The sequence below is a fragment of the Lepidochelys olivacea genome (assembly GCF_965140295.1).
Source record: "Lepidochelys olivacea isolate rLepOli2 genome assembly, chromosome: 4".
Classification (NCBI taxonomy): domain Eukaryota; kingdom Metazoa; phylum Chordata; order Testudines; family Cheloniidae; genus Lepidochelys; species Lepidochelys olivacea.
In genome coordinates this window covers 29,665,428-29,682,984 of record NC_140414.1, presented here as the reverse complement: position 1 = coordinate 29,682,984, position 17,557 = coordinate 29,665,428, and the positions used below count along the sequence as shown (strand labels likewise).

The 17,557-nt window shown below is 39.0% G+C and overlaps 1 protein-coding gene across 2 annotated transcripts in view; it reads right to left on the bottom strand.

Annotated features, from left to right (window-relative positions):
• The window catches only part of GRID2 (glutamate ionotropic receptor delta type subunit 2), a 1,048,711-nt gene that overhangs the window by 186,418 nt on the left and 844,736 nt on the right, over positions 1–17,557 (bottom strand). For both annotated transcript variants that reach the window (XM_084626026.1, XM_084626027.1), the window contains one exon: positions 5,415–5,612. In XM_084626026.1, the coding sequence (XP_084482152.1) occupies positions 5,415–5,612 (198 nt within the window). The remainder of the gene's footprint in view (positions 1–5,414; positions 5,613–17,557) is intronic.

Genomic DNA, 17,557 nt, shown 5'->3' with positions numbered 1-17,557 from the left:
ACTGATTAATACAACAAGGGCGTTATGTCCACTGTGATTTTTTGATGCAAACTTGAGTTTTAAACAAAATACATTGCTGGCATTTAAATAAATTAAGGAAAAATACTTATTCCAACAAAAGAGACATTGTTTTGTGTCAGGAAACACCTTGGGGTTGAGTCTGGCCCCCACTCTGCCACCCTATGCTGCTCCAATGGTATATATGGGAATATAAAGGGGACACTATATCTGGAGAAGAATCCCCCGAGGGGAGGCTCACCATGAGGTTGATGTAAGCAGCCTTATGCATGGCTGATAGTGGATCTGGGGCATGCACATAGCATTTTGTGCCATAGCAAAGCAGCACGTAGTAAGGCTGCCATAAAGTAAAGCAGTCCTCAAAACTGCTCTTGCTTACGCTGGGGGCTGCACCAGTCCCTGACAAAGGCATAAAGCTACCTTGCTCTCGCTTTCTTTTTCCCTCAGGGCTATACCTTCTATTTTGTGTCTCTGATTTCACACCTCTGGAGGCTACAGACTGAAAAATGAAGAGAGTCAGATAGCAAAAGGACATGAGTTACGGTGAACTCACGACAAAGAAAAGTACATAAAACATCATCACAGAATTGTATGACTGGAAGGGACCTTGAGAGATCATCTAGGCCAGTCCCCTGCACTTAAATATGAGAAGCAAAATCTTAACCTCCCTGGGAAAGCTGGAGGAGGTATGCCCGCCTGTCTCCGAGGAAATGCTACGCAGACACCACATGAGGCTTTGCTCTATTTAACACGGGAACTGTGCACTTACTACAGCAACTGTCATCTCATATGGTGTACCTGCCGCAGTGGCACTGCAAACCATGTTGTGCCGTCTCTGCGAGATACATTCAGCAATGCGTCGTGTGAGTGCTGCTATTTTCCATAACGCTTGTGAAGAGATTTAATTTTTGCATGTGCACAGCGTGCCCAACTCCATCTTGGCTCCCGTGGGGCAATGCATAAAGGGCAACCCATGGGTTTCTGAATGGCCTCCACATTGTGTTGGCAATATTAACATGTCAGATTGGAATGGAAAAAAATCCATTGTCCTATAAGAATTTTTTTAAATCGCTTCAATTTTTAATCTAAAGTGTTTTTGCCCCCAAGGTTGCCAATCAAAGAGGTTTCTGGAGTTCTGGAAGCAAAGCTCAATTCACTGTAAATAAGGAGAAAGCAGGCTTCGAGGAACAGCTTGCATGCCGTGAGACATAGATCCATGCTGGCTGCTTGCCCAGCAATTCAACAGTCCCTTAAGTGAGACAGGGAAAGGGAAAGAGAGAGAAGGCACAGTGAACCTCTGCTGTTAACTATATAATGCCATAAAGATCACCTCCTACCTCAATACAGGTCATCGGCTTTGGTAGTAAGGGAAACATTAAAAAAGAGAAGTCTGGACACAGATGTGTGAGTGAGAGCCAAGCCCCCATCATAACTTTTCAGCATAAGAGAAAGAAAGAGAGATTACATTCATTCAGAGTCACAGACTCTGTGCACTTTTAGCACTTAAATAAAACAACACACATACTGTAGCTTTTCAACTTCAATGATGTGTCATTTGCTTATCAATGTAAATGACTGATCTCAGAATGATTTTGAGATCCTCCAAGCATCTTGTTATTGGGAAGGAAAGAAAACCGTATGTGTATTATTAGTGAACCATCTGATTTCAGTATTTAGGATTTCTGGGTTATGAGACGTTCATGTGACATTGATTAAATGTATTTCAATCCTGACTCAGCCCCAAAGTCACTGAGAACATGGACTCTTCTGTTTGGGTTATGCACTGTTTCTCAAATGACAAACTGATGATGGTATGTTGGCCATTGTACAGAGCAGCAGATTATGTACCATAATAATTAGAGAACAGAGAAATTATTAGAAAGCAAGAACCAACCTGATTCTATGCCTAAAACATAAGACAAAAATCAATTTTCTGAAGTTGGAAAATGCTAGGTTAACTTTAAAAATTATCAGAGCACACCTCTACACTTCCTAGTTTCATCTGGATTTGCAAGAGATACGACTATGACGAAGGCAGTTTATTTTCAAAAGTAAGATGTACAAACAAATACTTTAAGTGCCAAAGAACTTTTTCTCACAAGATTTGTTCCCTCAATCCAAGGCCAAGGAAGTCCTGATAATCATTGACTATCCACCCAAACATTTCAATGTCTGAAGCTAACTTTTAAAATTCTTGAGGATAAAACATCACAGAGGCTGGATACATATTAAATATCTATTCAAATAACTAGTCCATTTCCTAGTGGTGTTCTAGTGCATTTTCCAGCCTTTTACACATAATAGGGCTGTCTCCATTTCTCATAGGTGGTTATTTTACATCCTAATAGGCCTCATGTTATTCAGCAATGCAGAAAAGGTTGACACCATCACTATTATAGATATTTGATCACTACTGTATTAATTTATAACCAACCAGCTGGGACCATCCATTTTCCATTTCAAGTGCTCTTTAATTTCCACCTCCCTTCTTAGTCAGCATGCAATATCATTTTACCATTCAGCAGATATTCAATGGGATTTTTTTTAGTGCATTTTACTGCGAGACTTATTATTCAACACTTATCTGCATTTGCCATCTATTAGCCCAAGTACTTAATGATCTAGGTACTTCATCTGATTGCATTGCTCCTTACTATTTGCTGTGACTGCTAATCAAATGTCACTTGCAGACTTGTAAAATGGCTTCCACAATCAGCCACTAGGTCATTTACATTTCTCATTCCTTTTTACAGCAATTATTATTCCTATTACAGCAGTGCTGCTAATGTGCTAAGGGGTGGTACAGATGCAACTGCAGATAAAGTCCTCACCCTCTAGAACTTGCATTCTAACAAGTTAAATCAAACATATGAAGAATGAGAGCAACATTCAAACAACTATTTCCATGTGACAATGGTAAAGAGTCACAGTGAGAATTGTTTTCTTCTTACACTGAAAAAGGAATTTTATCAGGATAATGGTATTATCCATAAAGCTGAGTGTGTGTGCACGTCTCTCCCTCTATGCTTCACTGTACCACCTATGCCTAAAGCCTTCCCAAGCCACCGTCCTCCCAGGCTTCCAGATAGTTTTAAGGAAACTGTACACATATCTTCCAAAATTTCCTCTCTTCCCACACTCTGCCTTCTTTCCTGCTACCCTTTCATCAATGTTCAATCCCTTGGCCCAAATTTTCAGCCACTGGCTCTTAAATTGGACATGCAAACATGTTGTGTACTCATTGCATGAGGCTGGTCCTGTTACATTACTTTAAGTACATCACACGGTTGAGTATGTCCTGAATTTGGATGTGCATTATATGTGTTTCTGTATTCACTAATGGACTGGTAGATGGCCTGTGTGGACTCCTAATATCATGAGTATTCCTGCTTTTATACATACATATGTTAAATATCCACACAATCAATTGAAAACCTGCTACTGTATTTACAGTTAATCTATGTAACCACATATTCCTATCATTAACCTCAATCTGCCCTACTTACTATCCCCTCCAATTGTTTATTCTTCTATTTGTTACATCTTGTATTAGGTTGTAAACTCTTTAGGGCAGGAACTTTCTTCTGCTGTGTGTTTGCACAGCAACTAGCATAATGAGGGGTTGATTCTGATGAGGCACCACGTTGCTCATCAAGTAGTAATACATAATAATAATGACTTTCTCTTAGAATAACTAACGTTGGTGAGAGCTGGCCACTCTCTTAAATACGACTTTTATCTAACGTTTCATCTATTCCCTCCTCCCCAGCTGATTTTAAATAGGTCTGCAGTTTCATTTTTGGTCTCAAGGCCTCTTTTATGAAGTAAAAAAATAGCCATTATGCACTCTTAAGCCTTCCTGGATGTTTCTTGATTTGAGTTGATTATTAAGGTAATCTCTTTCTATCACTTCTTTAGATCACTCCTGGATGACTTGAGTTCTTGAAAACTTCAAGAATCTTTTATTTGTCTCTGTGTAACTTAGTGCACTTTGCAAGTCAGAATTGCATTCTTCCCCTTCTGTTCTGTCTTAAACTGTGAGTGGAGGAAACTGAAGGGTAGAAAGGATGGTTTTTGATATCAGAAAAAATAAAATAAAGTAAAAATATGATCCTGTTCCATTAAGATCCAGGGGCCAGACTGTCCCCAGTACAGAAATAACCCATGGGATAAAGCTAAGCGTGTGTATGGAAGAATATAGCTTTAGAAACCATCTATTTTGGAAGGACCAGTGGGAAGGTTACTTTGTTCCATGAACCAAAGAATAGCGGATACTCTGTGGTTCACATTGGACCTGCACTATCATTGTATATATTCTCTCTGTGGATGCTCAATAGTTGCTACAGAGGAGTCCCAGGGGGAGATAATACAGCTTATTATCTCCTACTTGGATTTCCATGTGGATATTTTCAGGCTATACAGTGGATAGCACCTCCCTTGCACTCCATGGAGCTCCACTCGTGCAGAGCTCCAGCATAGCAGTACCTGTGCAGGGAAAGAGAGAAGAGGAGAGTGTTGCAGTGGAAACAATACTCTTCTCCATTCCACTGCGGGGTGGAAGAGTAATAAACACTTCTCCACATGCTTCCACAGGATGACAACCACACCCAGAATGACAACCACACCCAGGATTAGCAGGGGCAGGTAAAATTTATCTGAAAACTTTACAGCACAATCAAGAAATTTGCCAGAGCATCTGCTGCACAGATTTTTCTTTTCCATTTCAAAGGAAAAAATGAAGGCAGAGGATCAGATAAGTTGGGAAGAGCGAAAAAAAAAGCCAAATAAACCAGGTTTATTTTGTTTAATTTATATATGCTATAATATTAAACATTTAATGTAGAATTAAGTAAATGAAGATGGTCTATTAAATACAGATTAACAAATATACTGCTTTCAATTGATGCATCTACATCTTGCAAATATTGTACATCAATAAAACTTTTTCTGTTGATCATATACCTTACTTATTATTCATCACCACCAATATTTCTAGAAGTACTATACATTATTTATGTAATGTCTTACTAATTAAAGTAACATAGGATTTCCCCCCTTAGAACAGCCTCTTCTCATTCGTGGCTGGTTTTGCCAAATTAACTAGGATGCTGAGGATCACTGTTTTTTATCACATTACCTCACAGTACTATATTATGGTTGAAAAAACTGGATGGGAAATCCCTGATAACACATCAATCATTCCACGTTCATTTTCTCACCATCAGTCCCCAGGGCATTGGTAGCAGTATCAGATTGTGTTAGCATAGGCCGTGTCCGTATAAAACAATACCACTGAGCTATCAAGGGAGGCACTTAATGATGCAACATCAATAAATAAGCTACATGTTTATGGGTCATTATACACCTTTAATTTAATAAATAATTAACCTCCTTACCTTAAATACTAGTTCTCCAATCAGTCCATTCCATGACCCATCCTCCTGGGGGCTTCCATACTTGTGATCAGGTGCAACATAAATTTCATACTTAAAGCCAAGGTAATTAGCTAAGGCTTCCAAGACGTCTACTGAGAAACCCTGGTATTTCTTCGGTTTTCCCAAAACATTTTCGGACACCATCACAAATGGCTCCTCCTACATAGAGAGAAAGGTTGTAATATAACCATTTATTCCACTGACCAAAAAGGAGGCTACATTTTTTTAAAAAACTAATATAATTCTATCTGGAAATTTTATTTTACATTTTTAAGAAAGTAGAAAATTAACTTTGGGCCTAATATTGCAGGTTTTACTCACAGTGAGTGACACCTTACTCTGCAGGTAATCCCACTGATTTAAATAGGACTAGCTATGAGTAAAGTGATCAAATTAGATTCAGATACCCAGATTCTGATATCCTTACTCACATTGAAATCATCCCATTGTAGTTACTCCGTGGTCTGTCCCATTGCAGTTAATGGGATGATTTGTGGAGTAAAGGATGTTGATAACTCCTAGAAATTTATTGAGATTCTCATGTTATTTGGATTTATTCTTAAAGCCCCAGCTACTGGAGTCATGGTATTTCATAAGAATCTCAGCTTTCTTTTTGAAAAACTAAGTTTTTAGCCCTCATTTGGGAATTAGAACTCGAAAAAGTGAGCCAAGTGCATCCTAAAGGCTCAAGAACCAGAAGACAAACAAACAGAACCCAAAATGTATTTACAAAAAAATATCTCATGATTTTGGGGGCCTCACAGAGGACTTTTGAATGGTGGGGGTTGGCAACACTGAGTAAGATGCTATTGAACTAGAGTAAGGCATCAGAGTCTGGTTCATATTATTTGCATCTTCAAAAGGTATTATATAGAAAGAAGATTTCACAACTCTTGTTTTAAAATGCATCTGTGCTTTTTATGTTTACATATATTTAATTATTATTTGAAATAAGCTTCTGAATTACATTATACGTTATTAATGATGTCTCATGGGCTCTGTTAAATATCATTTGCCGAAGATCTAGTTCTTGCACAGATTGTTAAAGTCAGTGATTTGTTTTCTGTTGTATATTTCAAAAATAAGTCAAAAGACTGTAATATCAAATGCCTCTCAGTACAGAGTTCTTCTGTTTGTGGACTTTAATTTCAGTCCTGCAGAGATATGCACACAGGATGACTACTCATAAACATGAAGCATTCCACAGGGTTGTCATTTTCTATTGAGTACAAGAATCTGATATAGTTGACAAATAAATTAATTAATATTGTAGGCTAAAACTGGACAAGAAGAAGTCACATACTTGAAAGACTATCATTTTTCTTGTCCTTCTGTTCCTCCACTGTGAACTGGATACACCAGCTTATCCATTTATAACATGACAAGACGAACTGGTTGACATTATTTTAACTGATTTCATCTAGCAGATACTAAATGGATTATTTTAAGGAGAAGCAGGTGGGTTTGCCTGTGAAAACATGACTTTGCAAATATTTAGCAAAGGATGTCCTTAGTATCCGATAAAAATAGATATTGGATTGGTGTTAGTTTGTCCATAGATAAGACTTCCCAGTCAGTACCATTCTCTTTCATTTTTTACCAAAATCTGTAAGTGTGGTTTAGTTTTAAGTTAAGCCATGCCGCAATATATTCTCTGCACTTCCAAGGTTGTTTTAACCAACATTTTTTACTTTCCTTTCCCCCTACATTATATTTTCTGTTGTATGTTTTTTCCACATTTTTGATAAAAGAAAAAGACACCCCAAATCATATTTCTGAGTACAAGAAAGTTTTGATTACCACACAGCTAGCTAACGGGTGACTAATTTGGGAGTTCTTATCTGGGCTTTCATTTTGCTGATCTTCTGAGAAAATATCTCCACTCTGCCTATCATCTCTCATTCACAATTGAGAGATTGACTCCCACCTCTGATTGGCCAATGATGCCAGCCTCCCTTGCCCACTTGTGAAATTTTCAAACAAGCACCTTAATGCTTTCTCTCATACTGCCCCTCGCACTTGATTCCACCACCTATCATGCTGACAAATATCATCTCATTGTTTCCTTGTATTCCCCCATCGATTAGTCTATATCCATCTGTTGTCTTGCATATAGACTGTAAGCTCTTTGAGGCTGGGACCAAGGCTGCATGCACCCAATTCTCTGTCACTCCCTGACCTCCTTCTCCTAGTGTTTGTAGCCCACTACAGTATGTGGAGGAAGGATCTTATTGCTCAGTGTGGATCTGTAATCCAAGTCCTAATCAAGTATGTAGTGGTTTTGCCACACAAAGATAACTCCAAAAATGATGTTCCATATCTCCTTATTTGTTCAACCCTTTCACTGATATCCAGATGAGATGTACTGTTAACATGTAAAAAGGGTCTGTTTGATTTTTATTCCCCCCTGAAAACACAACCTGGAATTGAAAGTCAAGCTGCATTATCTTTTTGTATCTCATACATTGTCACCAGTCATAAAGATTCCGCTGTCAGATCTTAGCTGAGTATTTTGCACAAGGTGGAAAATAATCCAGCTGTACTGACTCACAATTGTAATTTTGTCAATCACATAAGTAGAAATGACTCAAAGACATACAGAAGGCAGATATTTTGAACAAGGTGACATTTTAAAAGAGAGTTATCACTGTCCTGACTCTAACTACATGTTAAGGACACTGTCAAATAAATAAGCATGTGACCGGATTGTGTTGGCAAACCATTCTTTTATGATTCTCGGGGGGAAGGAAGTGTTGACCTATTTATCAAGATATTACTATGCATCTGTCAATCTCTATTTTTTTCTTTCAAATCACATGTACAATCATCCAAAATGACAGAGGGATGGCAGAGATGACCTTGAGGTCCCTTCCAGGCCTATGTTTTTTATGATTCTAAACTCAGCCAGAAGAAATAAAAACGGAAAGCAATAACTGAACCCAATCCATTAAGTTATTTTCCAGAGATTGGGTCCAAAGAGCATTAAAAGAATTGAGACTAAGTCAATGAAGACTTGTCTGCCTATTAACAAAAACAAACTGTGAATTCTGATTTGCTGATCATTTGGATGACAGATTCCCGAAGCATAAACATGAGCTGGAGGAATAAATGAATACTTCCACAAAAACATCTGCAGTTTATCAATCTCAGGGCATTATGCACAAAGTTCCTGCTTGTAGAATAGGGTGTTCCAGGAGTTGATAATTTTCATATTAGCAAGGATTTATTCACAACACTTGTTGGGTTATTAAATAATAGCTGCTCATAATTCTGAATTTGTATTCAATCAGCTTAAAAGCACCAGCTAATTGCTTAGTCGATTTTAAACAGCATTTAAAGTGTGCCACTTTCACTATTAATTTCAATCTTTTATTAAACTAGGTAATATTCTTTGTTGGTGAGAGAGTCAAAAAGAAAAAAGGTGTCCAGTATGTCATATGGGTAACAAGACACAATCTCCCACATTGCTACGTGGAAAGATGTTCAGACATGCACATTTTTGTTGAATATTAGGAAAGCAAAAAACAACCACTAAACAAACCCAAAACAAAAAGAAAACCCACCACTAACTTTCTTGTGATATGTTATGGGTACTCAGAAAACATTCAAGAGAGAACGAAAATACTTCTTAAATGTGGTTTTTGATTTTTTCCCCCAAAATGCTGCTGTCTGTAACTACAGTTGTAGTTTTTTGATCCTGTGTTTTGGTTAGTTCCTAGAGTGGGAGAGTGACATTTCCCTAACAATATGTGAAAACAAAAAAGAGTGACCATCTTTCTCCTTGAGAAAACAGGACCATTATTTTATTTCCCTCCTGTGCTGAACAGGAACAATTACGGAAATAAAAAGTGGGATTTATGGAGGTAGGAGACACAAACATGCATGCTAGGTACAGGAAAGAAGATTGAAGGTGGTAGGTAGCCAATGAAGCTTCCTGCAGGCTACAGTAAACCAAAAAAATCCTGACCCTGTTTTTCTATGGAAATAAGGGGTCAGTCAGGCAACCGTAGGATGGACTGCTAAGTGACTCTTTACTCAAGTCCTACTGAGCTGGTGAAGGGATGGAAATGAGCATCTCTGTCTCCCCCATTCAAGGACTGCAGGAATGACCTCTGCAGAGGGATAAAGTAACCCCCACAGAGCAGCTGGTGGGGACGAGGTGAATAAAGGGGAGGCTGGGGAGGTAGGGGCTCACAGGGAACCCTGCAATCAATCAATCAATACAATCACTTGTGAATGGGTGGACTGACTGGATCCCAGGGGTTCTGCTGCTCCCCCTTTACTTCAGTTGGCCTGTGATGGAGCTTCTTCTGCCTCAGTGGATCCCATAGCCATCTGACAGCTACAAGTCAGGATTTGATCCAACAAGATTAGCCGGAGAGAAGAGAAAATGAGAAGTGAATGTAAAGGGAAAGCTGGACAGTATTGCCACTATTTATATAGTTCCAGAGGAAAGGCATGGCTGTTTACAAACATAAGGCAAGGTCCTTGCACCCAGAGGAGCTTACAAGCTAAGAACTTGAAGATGAAAGATCCCAAGACCCTGTCAAGTCAGCACTTTTGGGGATCACGCGTAAAGTTAAATGTGTGATTAAGACAGCATGGCATCATCAAGGCAGATGATGGGGAAAGAAGAGATGACAAAAATATATTGGATATGCCAACCATGGAGAGCATTTGCCTGCTTCACTTGGCTGTTGCTATAAAGTTTATTTATTTATAACTTTTCTATGGCATTCATCACCAAAGTATTTGAGCATCTCTCACTTCTCTGGGGTAGTGAAGTATCAACCGCATTTTACAGATGGGGAACCAAGGCAGAGAGAGATTATGTAATTTGGGCAACACAGAAGTGTGTGGCTGTGCTAGGAATTAAACGCAGATCTCCTAAAGGCCTGAGTCTTCTTAACCAATAGAATCTCTTTGCTTTCTTGTTGTATTTCAGTATTTAAAACATGTAAGTAAATCTATACCATGTTTAGGCACTAGTGTGCCTAGTAGGTGGATTAGGAGTGGAAAGCAAGCACCAGATGTGGGAGCAGGAAAAGGGGCGGAAAAGTGAGAGGACAAAATACAGCAGGTCAGACTTCATGAGGAGGAGGAAGAAATGTACAAGTGGGTAAAAAGCCAATAAATTAGTTCAAGGGTAGAAATGGAAGCTGAGAAATATCAGAGATTTTAACTTTACCTGACTAGGGGAAGCGAATTGATAGCAGAGCAAGATAATAACGGAGCTATAAAGAGAGATATGAAAGACAGAATTGAAAAAAATTACCAAGGGCCAAGTTCTGCCTTCATTTACACCCACACATTGGCTTCAGGGGGATTGCATTGGTGTAAACAGAAGCAGAATTTCATAAAATGGGAAATAAGAGACATGGAGAATTTTCTCTAGATGTGTCTGCCAGGCAGCTGGTTTTCTCAATGTACTGTACAGAGCGGATAAAAAGGAAGACAGTGAAGTCTAGTGAGAGCAGCTGGCTAGAAGTAAGGAAACATGCATTCCATTCTTGACTTAGCTGCTCATTTGCAATATAGTACTGGATGGGTCACTTACCTTCTCTGAACTTCGATTCCCCCACATGTAAATGGGGATAAGAATACACAAATTTTCTAAAGTGTCATGAGACTGTGGGATTAAGAGTACAATGTATTATTATTGAAATTCCCATAGACACGCCAATATTCTAGATGGCCTTTAGTGAGTACATTATAGGAAATAAAATATCTTTGAAAAGTAGGAAAAGTGTCATTCGTAGTATCAGTGGGTCAGTATCTTTAACGACTTGAGAAATAAGGTTACATTAAGTGGCTTATGTGAAATGACTTGGTAGTCTCAATTGAGTTCACAGTGGACTAGTGTACGAACCATCACCACCCACTGGTTTCCTTGTTGGCAGACTCAGCAGAGAAACCGACATGTGAATGCGCACAGAAACCCAATTCCATTCTAATGCCAGAGGTACACTTTCAAGACTGAAGGTTGAGGCTCACAAGGGAAAGTGAGCCAGAGAAGGGAAGTTGTGCTACATTGCTGCTTTCAGTGTGATGCTCATTCTACAGAAAAAACCAGGATTTTGGTCTAAATGGCTGTCAAGCTGGCACCTCTCACAAATACCACATTCTCATAAAATAATTAAAGATGAATAGACATTATTTTTCTACTTAGCTGATTCATGTGTCACCAGCGAGGATGGTCTTTTTAAATTAATTATAAAATAGCCTGAGCTTTTTCCAAGAAAACACCTCCAAGAAAGAAGCCTGTATAGCAATTAAACATCGAACAGAAAGTTGTAGATTTGAACAACTGGAGAAAGAATCTCTGGGGGTTTACAACACATATTGAGGCTTGATTCTAAAACTGCAGATGGATGACCTCATGCCCTCCTGCTGTGTTTGGAAGAGAATGGTGAGATTAGCTAATTAGGTGGGTGATTAGAATTCATAAAGCATATGAAAATGACCCCTGTCTACTCTTTATAATTTTCTGAACATACCAGATTAGGATATTTTAATATTGACAATCTGAATTCATTAAATGGGACTCTATCAAGGAGCATACATTTTCCTTTGCTGTCTAGCAAAGACGATTTGGGGGAGAGAGAGAAATCAAGTGAAACAAGAAATGTAGCTCTGCCTTATACATACTTCCATGTTTTATAGCAGAGTGAGGTGTGACACTTAGTCTGAACTCAGTACTGAACGTAACAAACAGCATGCGGGTGCATTAAATGATTCATGCAGACTGAGCGTGGGTTCAGTAATCACAGGAAGCAAATATTCACCATATTTGACAACTGCAGTCACCAGTAAACATCATGGAATTGCTCCCAAATGTGGAATTCTCACTCATTATTGGCTAGCTCAGCGCCATTCTTTTGGCTATTGGATGACCAAATGTACCCATTATAACTGAGAGGAAGCAGTGAGAAAGGTCATAAACTACAGCCAAGCTATTTTTCAAACACAGGAGGCTACTTTCTCCTAGCTTGGTGCAATCACTTGTTTCTTTTCCTTGACTTTTTTAAAAGTTTGAGTTTTAAATTTTAATCACTTTGGACTTTATTCCCCTCTAGATTTCAGAGGGAAATTCAGCTCCAAAAATGTCTTTTCCTTGAGTGATTTATTTACCAGGGATCCAGGGATTATACTTGGATAGGAACAGTTCAGCAGCTTGTTATTTTTAATTGAACAGCAAAAGTATATTACTTTATGTTAGACTCAATGGCTAAAATTTAATTGAAACATTTAATTTTCTCATTATAGATAATCCTCCCACTAGCAATGGTTACAGAAAAACAATTAAAAGACATATGTACCCCACCCCCCCATCATACTAAAAGTAAAGATCTGTCTCAAACCAACAAAAACAAAGACAATTACAGTTAAATCTTATACTGTTTTTAACACCCAATTTAGGACCTGTAAAACAACAGGCTGGATATAAAACCATTGTTTTAGGATCATCTGTACTACAAAGGGGCTGATCAGCAAAACAGTTGCATTCACACAACTCCCATTGACTCCTATTGACATGATCAGTTCCTAGAAGCCAAGATAGGTAAGATAAGAACAGAGTTTTAAATTTGGTCCCTATTCAGGAAAGCACTTATTCTTGTGCTTAAGGGCACATCTACACAACAAGGGAAGGTGTGTTTGTTGCACAAATAGGCATATCTGCACTAGCTTTAATCTAGCGAGCACAGGTAACAATAGCAGTGATTACATAGTGGCATGGAATTCAATGCAGGCTAGCAACTTGAGTTCGTACCCAGGAGGATCCTCGGTGGACTTGGACAGGGGAGGCTGAACTGCATCAAAGCCCAGGCTGCCACATTTTCACGACCACATTTACACACACCAGCTAAATTAAAGCTAGTGCAGGTATGCCTACCTACGACACAATTACAACTCAATTTGCACTGTACATATACCCTAAAGCTCATTGACTTTAATGGAAGTTTTACCATTAACTGCAATAGGACTTGGACATGTGCTTAAATATCATATGCTTAAATAATGCTCCAAAACAGGGATGCTTTCCTGAATCAGAGGTCCTAACAGTAAACATCTGCCTTTCTATGGGTTTATTGCTACTAATGCAATTTCTTTTTCTAAAAAGTGCTTTTTAAAATACTTCTCCTGATGTCTTACTGCAGGACTGAGGTTTCCTTCATGGAAATATCATCCCAGTGTTATATTAAGCTGCAGTAAAGCTTTGTGTATTGATTTTCTTACACAATAGCCCTTTCTGAGCCATTATAGTAGATATGATAAAAATGTGCATTAAGTCTAGACTATATTTGAAAGCTTTTAGAGTCCACATTGCATATTATTCCTAATACGTTGCTGCAAATAATGCAATCTTGACTTCTGAAGCTGTACACCATGCTGTATTCTGTGCCAATACTAATATTATTAACCTAGATGCTGCATATTACAGAAAGTAAAGACAGACTTGTGATAAGAATCATACTTTCAGGTTGTGATTTTCAGAAGTACTCAGCGTAATTCTGTTCCTATTGAAGTCAATGGTAAAACTCTCATTAAGTTCAGTGGAAGAATGAGGCCAATCCACTTTTGAAAATCCCTCCTTAGTTTATGTACCCACTTTCCTCTGATAATCACAAAATATGATAAAATGATGGTCACACATAATTATCCAAGTTTTGGAGATAGGGATGTAACACACTGCTGGGACAACCCGGAACTGAGAGCTACTCTGTTACTTGAACAAGAGAGAGTTTTGCTGGCAATTTAGATTATGCATCAGCTTTCTGTCAGAACAGTCCTCCTTCCTCACCAGCAAATTCCTCAAGGCTGTCCTGGCTCAAACCTCGCTTAGCAGGTAACAATCAGTGAACTCCAGCCCCCAAGGTCCTTAGAGATGTTTCTCTGCAATGCACAGCCTCTATCACAGTGCATTCACAGAAGATATTAAGTTCACTGCTCCGTTAAAGAGTTTATTAACTTAACTGGGGTAAATGCACCCCTCCCTCCAAACACAGCACTGAATTGGTTTATAATAAAGTAAAACAAGTCTATGAACAAAAGAGCATAGATTAAGTGATACCAAATCACAGAGACAAATATAGAGATGGTTACAAGCAAATAAAAGTAAAAGAACAAGCATCTAAAAGTCTAAAACTTAACCTAGCAATATACAGTCTTTGCTCAAAATGGTTTCTTTTACTCATCGTCTCCTTTCCATCTTTTTACTGGCCAGCCTTTCCAGGACCAATCACAGAGATCAAATCACTTGGTTTCGTTGTGTCCTAAGGTGAAGGATAAAGATGGTGTCTCGCTCTGTTCCATATATCCCCGAAGGGATTTCTTTATCTTACAAGCCAGGTAGGTCTCCTGGGATTCAGTCTCCTGTGTCTCCCTGGGTTGCAGGACCCATGTTAATTCTCTGTCTTTCAAGTTAAGGAACAGGATAACCACCACCGGGATTTATTTTGATTGCTGTGTTTACTGCCAATATGTAAATGGAGTTAAACCCACATTCCTTTGTCTAGGGCAGACCTTTTTATCATCATGATATTAATAACCAGCCTGTTATTAGCTTTCTTACGATACCTCACAAGGCATATTCTATGCAAGTATCATTGCAGTAGTGTGCAGGGTGTGAATACAGGGGTGTGTAGGGTCACAAGGGAAGCTAATGCAAAGTGAAGTGACTTGCCCCCAAGCGACAAAACTAGTAAGTAGCTGGGTTAGAAACTGACTCAGGTCTTCCAGTTCCCACTCTCCTTTTCTATGGACAGTGGCTTATTTATACTGTATGAGTATGGCAATATTTAGGCCTAAACAATTCAGGCTTTTTAATATAGTGGACACAGTTGGCTTTTTTAAACAACTTTTCTATCAGTAGGTAAGGCGTGACTGATTTGAGCAGACCTTCCCTAAAGGAAGAATGTCCAGCGATTATGGCACTAGCCTTGGACTTGAGACAGGCAGCTTCGATTCCCTGTACTGCCACAGACTTCCTGTGTGACCTTGGGCAAAGTCAGTCTCCCGCCTGCAAAATGGGGATAATGGCACTTCTCTATCTCACAGGGGTCCTGTAAGGATAAACACATTAGAGACTGAAATCCTCTGGTATGGGGTATTGCATATAAATATAAGCAATATCTATAATAGGAAATACTGCTATAACTAGTAATACTTTGCTTTCCTGTAAAAAGGTAAAATGAACTTTGATACTGCAGCCATTGCACCAATAGCAAATAGTTCACTTTAATATTTAAATTCTAAAGACATAGCATTTTTTCGTGCAACAGATACTCAATCCTGCCATTCTGTATGTCTACTGCTCTATTATCCTCCTTAAATTATAAATTGCCAAACCCTATCTTTCTAAATATATACAAACAGATAATACATTCGTAAAAAAAAAAAAGTAGTTTATACTTGATCTCCTAAATGTCCAGCCATCCTCTGGACCTGATATTTGGATTCCAGTTTCCAGGTAGGAAAAGCAGCATGGTCACAGAAAGTTCCAGTTCCAGCAGACTGTCTCGAAGAGGTAGTGAATCTTATAATGTGTATTTCATACAGAATGACAGCTTCCATCTTAAGGACTGGTGTAACTAGAAAGAATAGCAAATAGCCAGCCCATTGTATCATGTATCAATCTTCATGATGTGTTTATTTCACTGGTGGATGAATAAAATCATCTACCAGTGTCAATATAAATTACAGACATTTCATTGAACATTTTTCTCCATGTGTTTGGATAAAAAAAATAACCAAAAAATTTCTTCCTGTTCCACCTTCTGAGATGGACATGAACAGCTGAGAGAGAAACAAGTGGGGATTTGTTGCTACCTTGGGAATTCTGTATATTTGTTACAACTAAAGATGAAGAATAGGCCCAATACAAATTTTAAAACCCCTCTAAAATATTTCCAAAGTAGTTCTTCTGCAACATATGTATATACAGATTGTGTGACAGTGTGACATAGTGTGAGTATTCCGTCGGTTTGACGATGACGTTTTCATGCTCTCTCTTTTTGTGGATTCTGGAGTGACTCTGAAGTCCAAAGTGTGGTGCGTATGCTTGGGAGCAGATTGGGCAGGCACACTCATTGGTGAGCATCTTGGTAGCTATTGTAGTAGTGTGACGCTTTTCCCTGGCAGCTAACAATCAATTATTTCTGTCCTCTTCAAAGGCTTGAAAAGCTCTGAGTGCTGTGTGTTGCCATGCTGATCGATTTAATGCAGCCATCTCAAGATCATCCAGTTTCATTGCCCCAAAGTGTATGCTGCTCATGATGCTGTCCTTGTAGCGCTTTCTGGGGTGGCCTTGATTCTGATGTCCTTGTGCCAATTCTCCACAGAAAATTTTTCTGGGGAGTCAATACTCAGGCATCCTAATGATGTGTCCAGCCCAGCGTAGTAGGGCTTTTATCAGCATGGCCTCGATTCTTATGGCATTTAAGTTTTGGAGAACCTCCAGGCTGGTAGTTTTGTCCTGCAGCGGATCCCCATAATGGCGTGCAGAGACCGCATGTGGAAGGCCTCTAGCTGTTTGATCGGCCATTTGTAGTGTCCAGGTCTCACAGCCCTAGAGGAGAGATTTGAGCACAAAAGCATTTTAAAGTTTTATTTTTGTTGAGAGGGTTATTGTTGTGCGATTTCAGGACTTTGTTACATAGCTTTCCTAATGCCTGAGAAGCTTTCTGAATCCTGTTCGTGATCTCTTTGTCAAGAGATCCATCATGGGAGATGTTGCTGCCAAGATGAGTAAAACTGTCAACTTGCTTTAGTTGGATTCCACTAATGGAGATGCTAGAGGATATAGCATGGAGCGGTGAAGATGATTGGTGCAACACCACAGTTTTCTCCAGGCTGATTGTGAGGCCAAACAATGTTGATGCTTCAGCAAAGCAATCTATGATGAACTGGGCGATCTCCCTCTGTGTGTGCTAGGATGGCACAATCATCCGCAAAGAGTGCTTCTCTTATTAGTAGTTCTGTTACTTTTATTTTTGCTTTAAGCCTGACAAGATTGAAGACTGAGCCATTGGGTCTGTATGTGACATATATGCCTCTGCTGAGACCATTTGTAGCACGGTTGAGAACTTGGGTGAAGAAGAGGG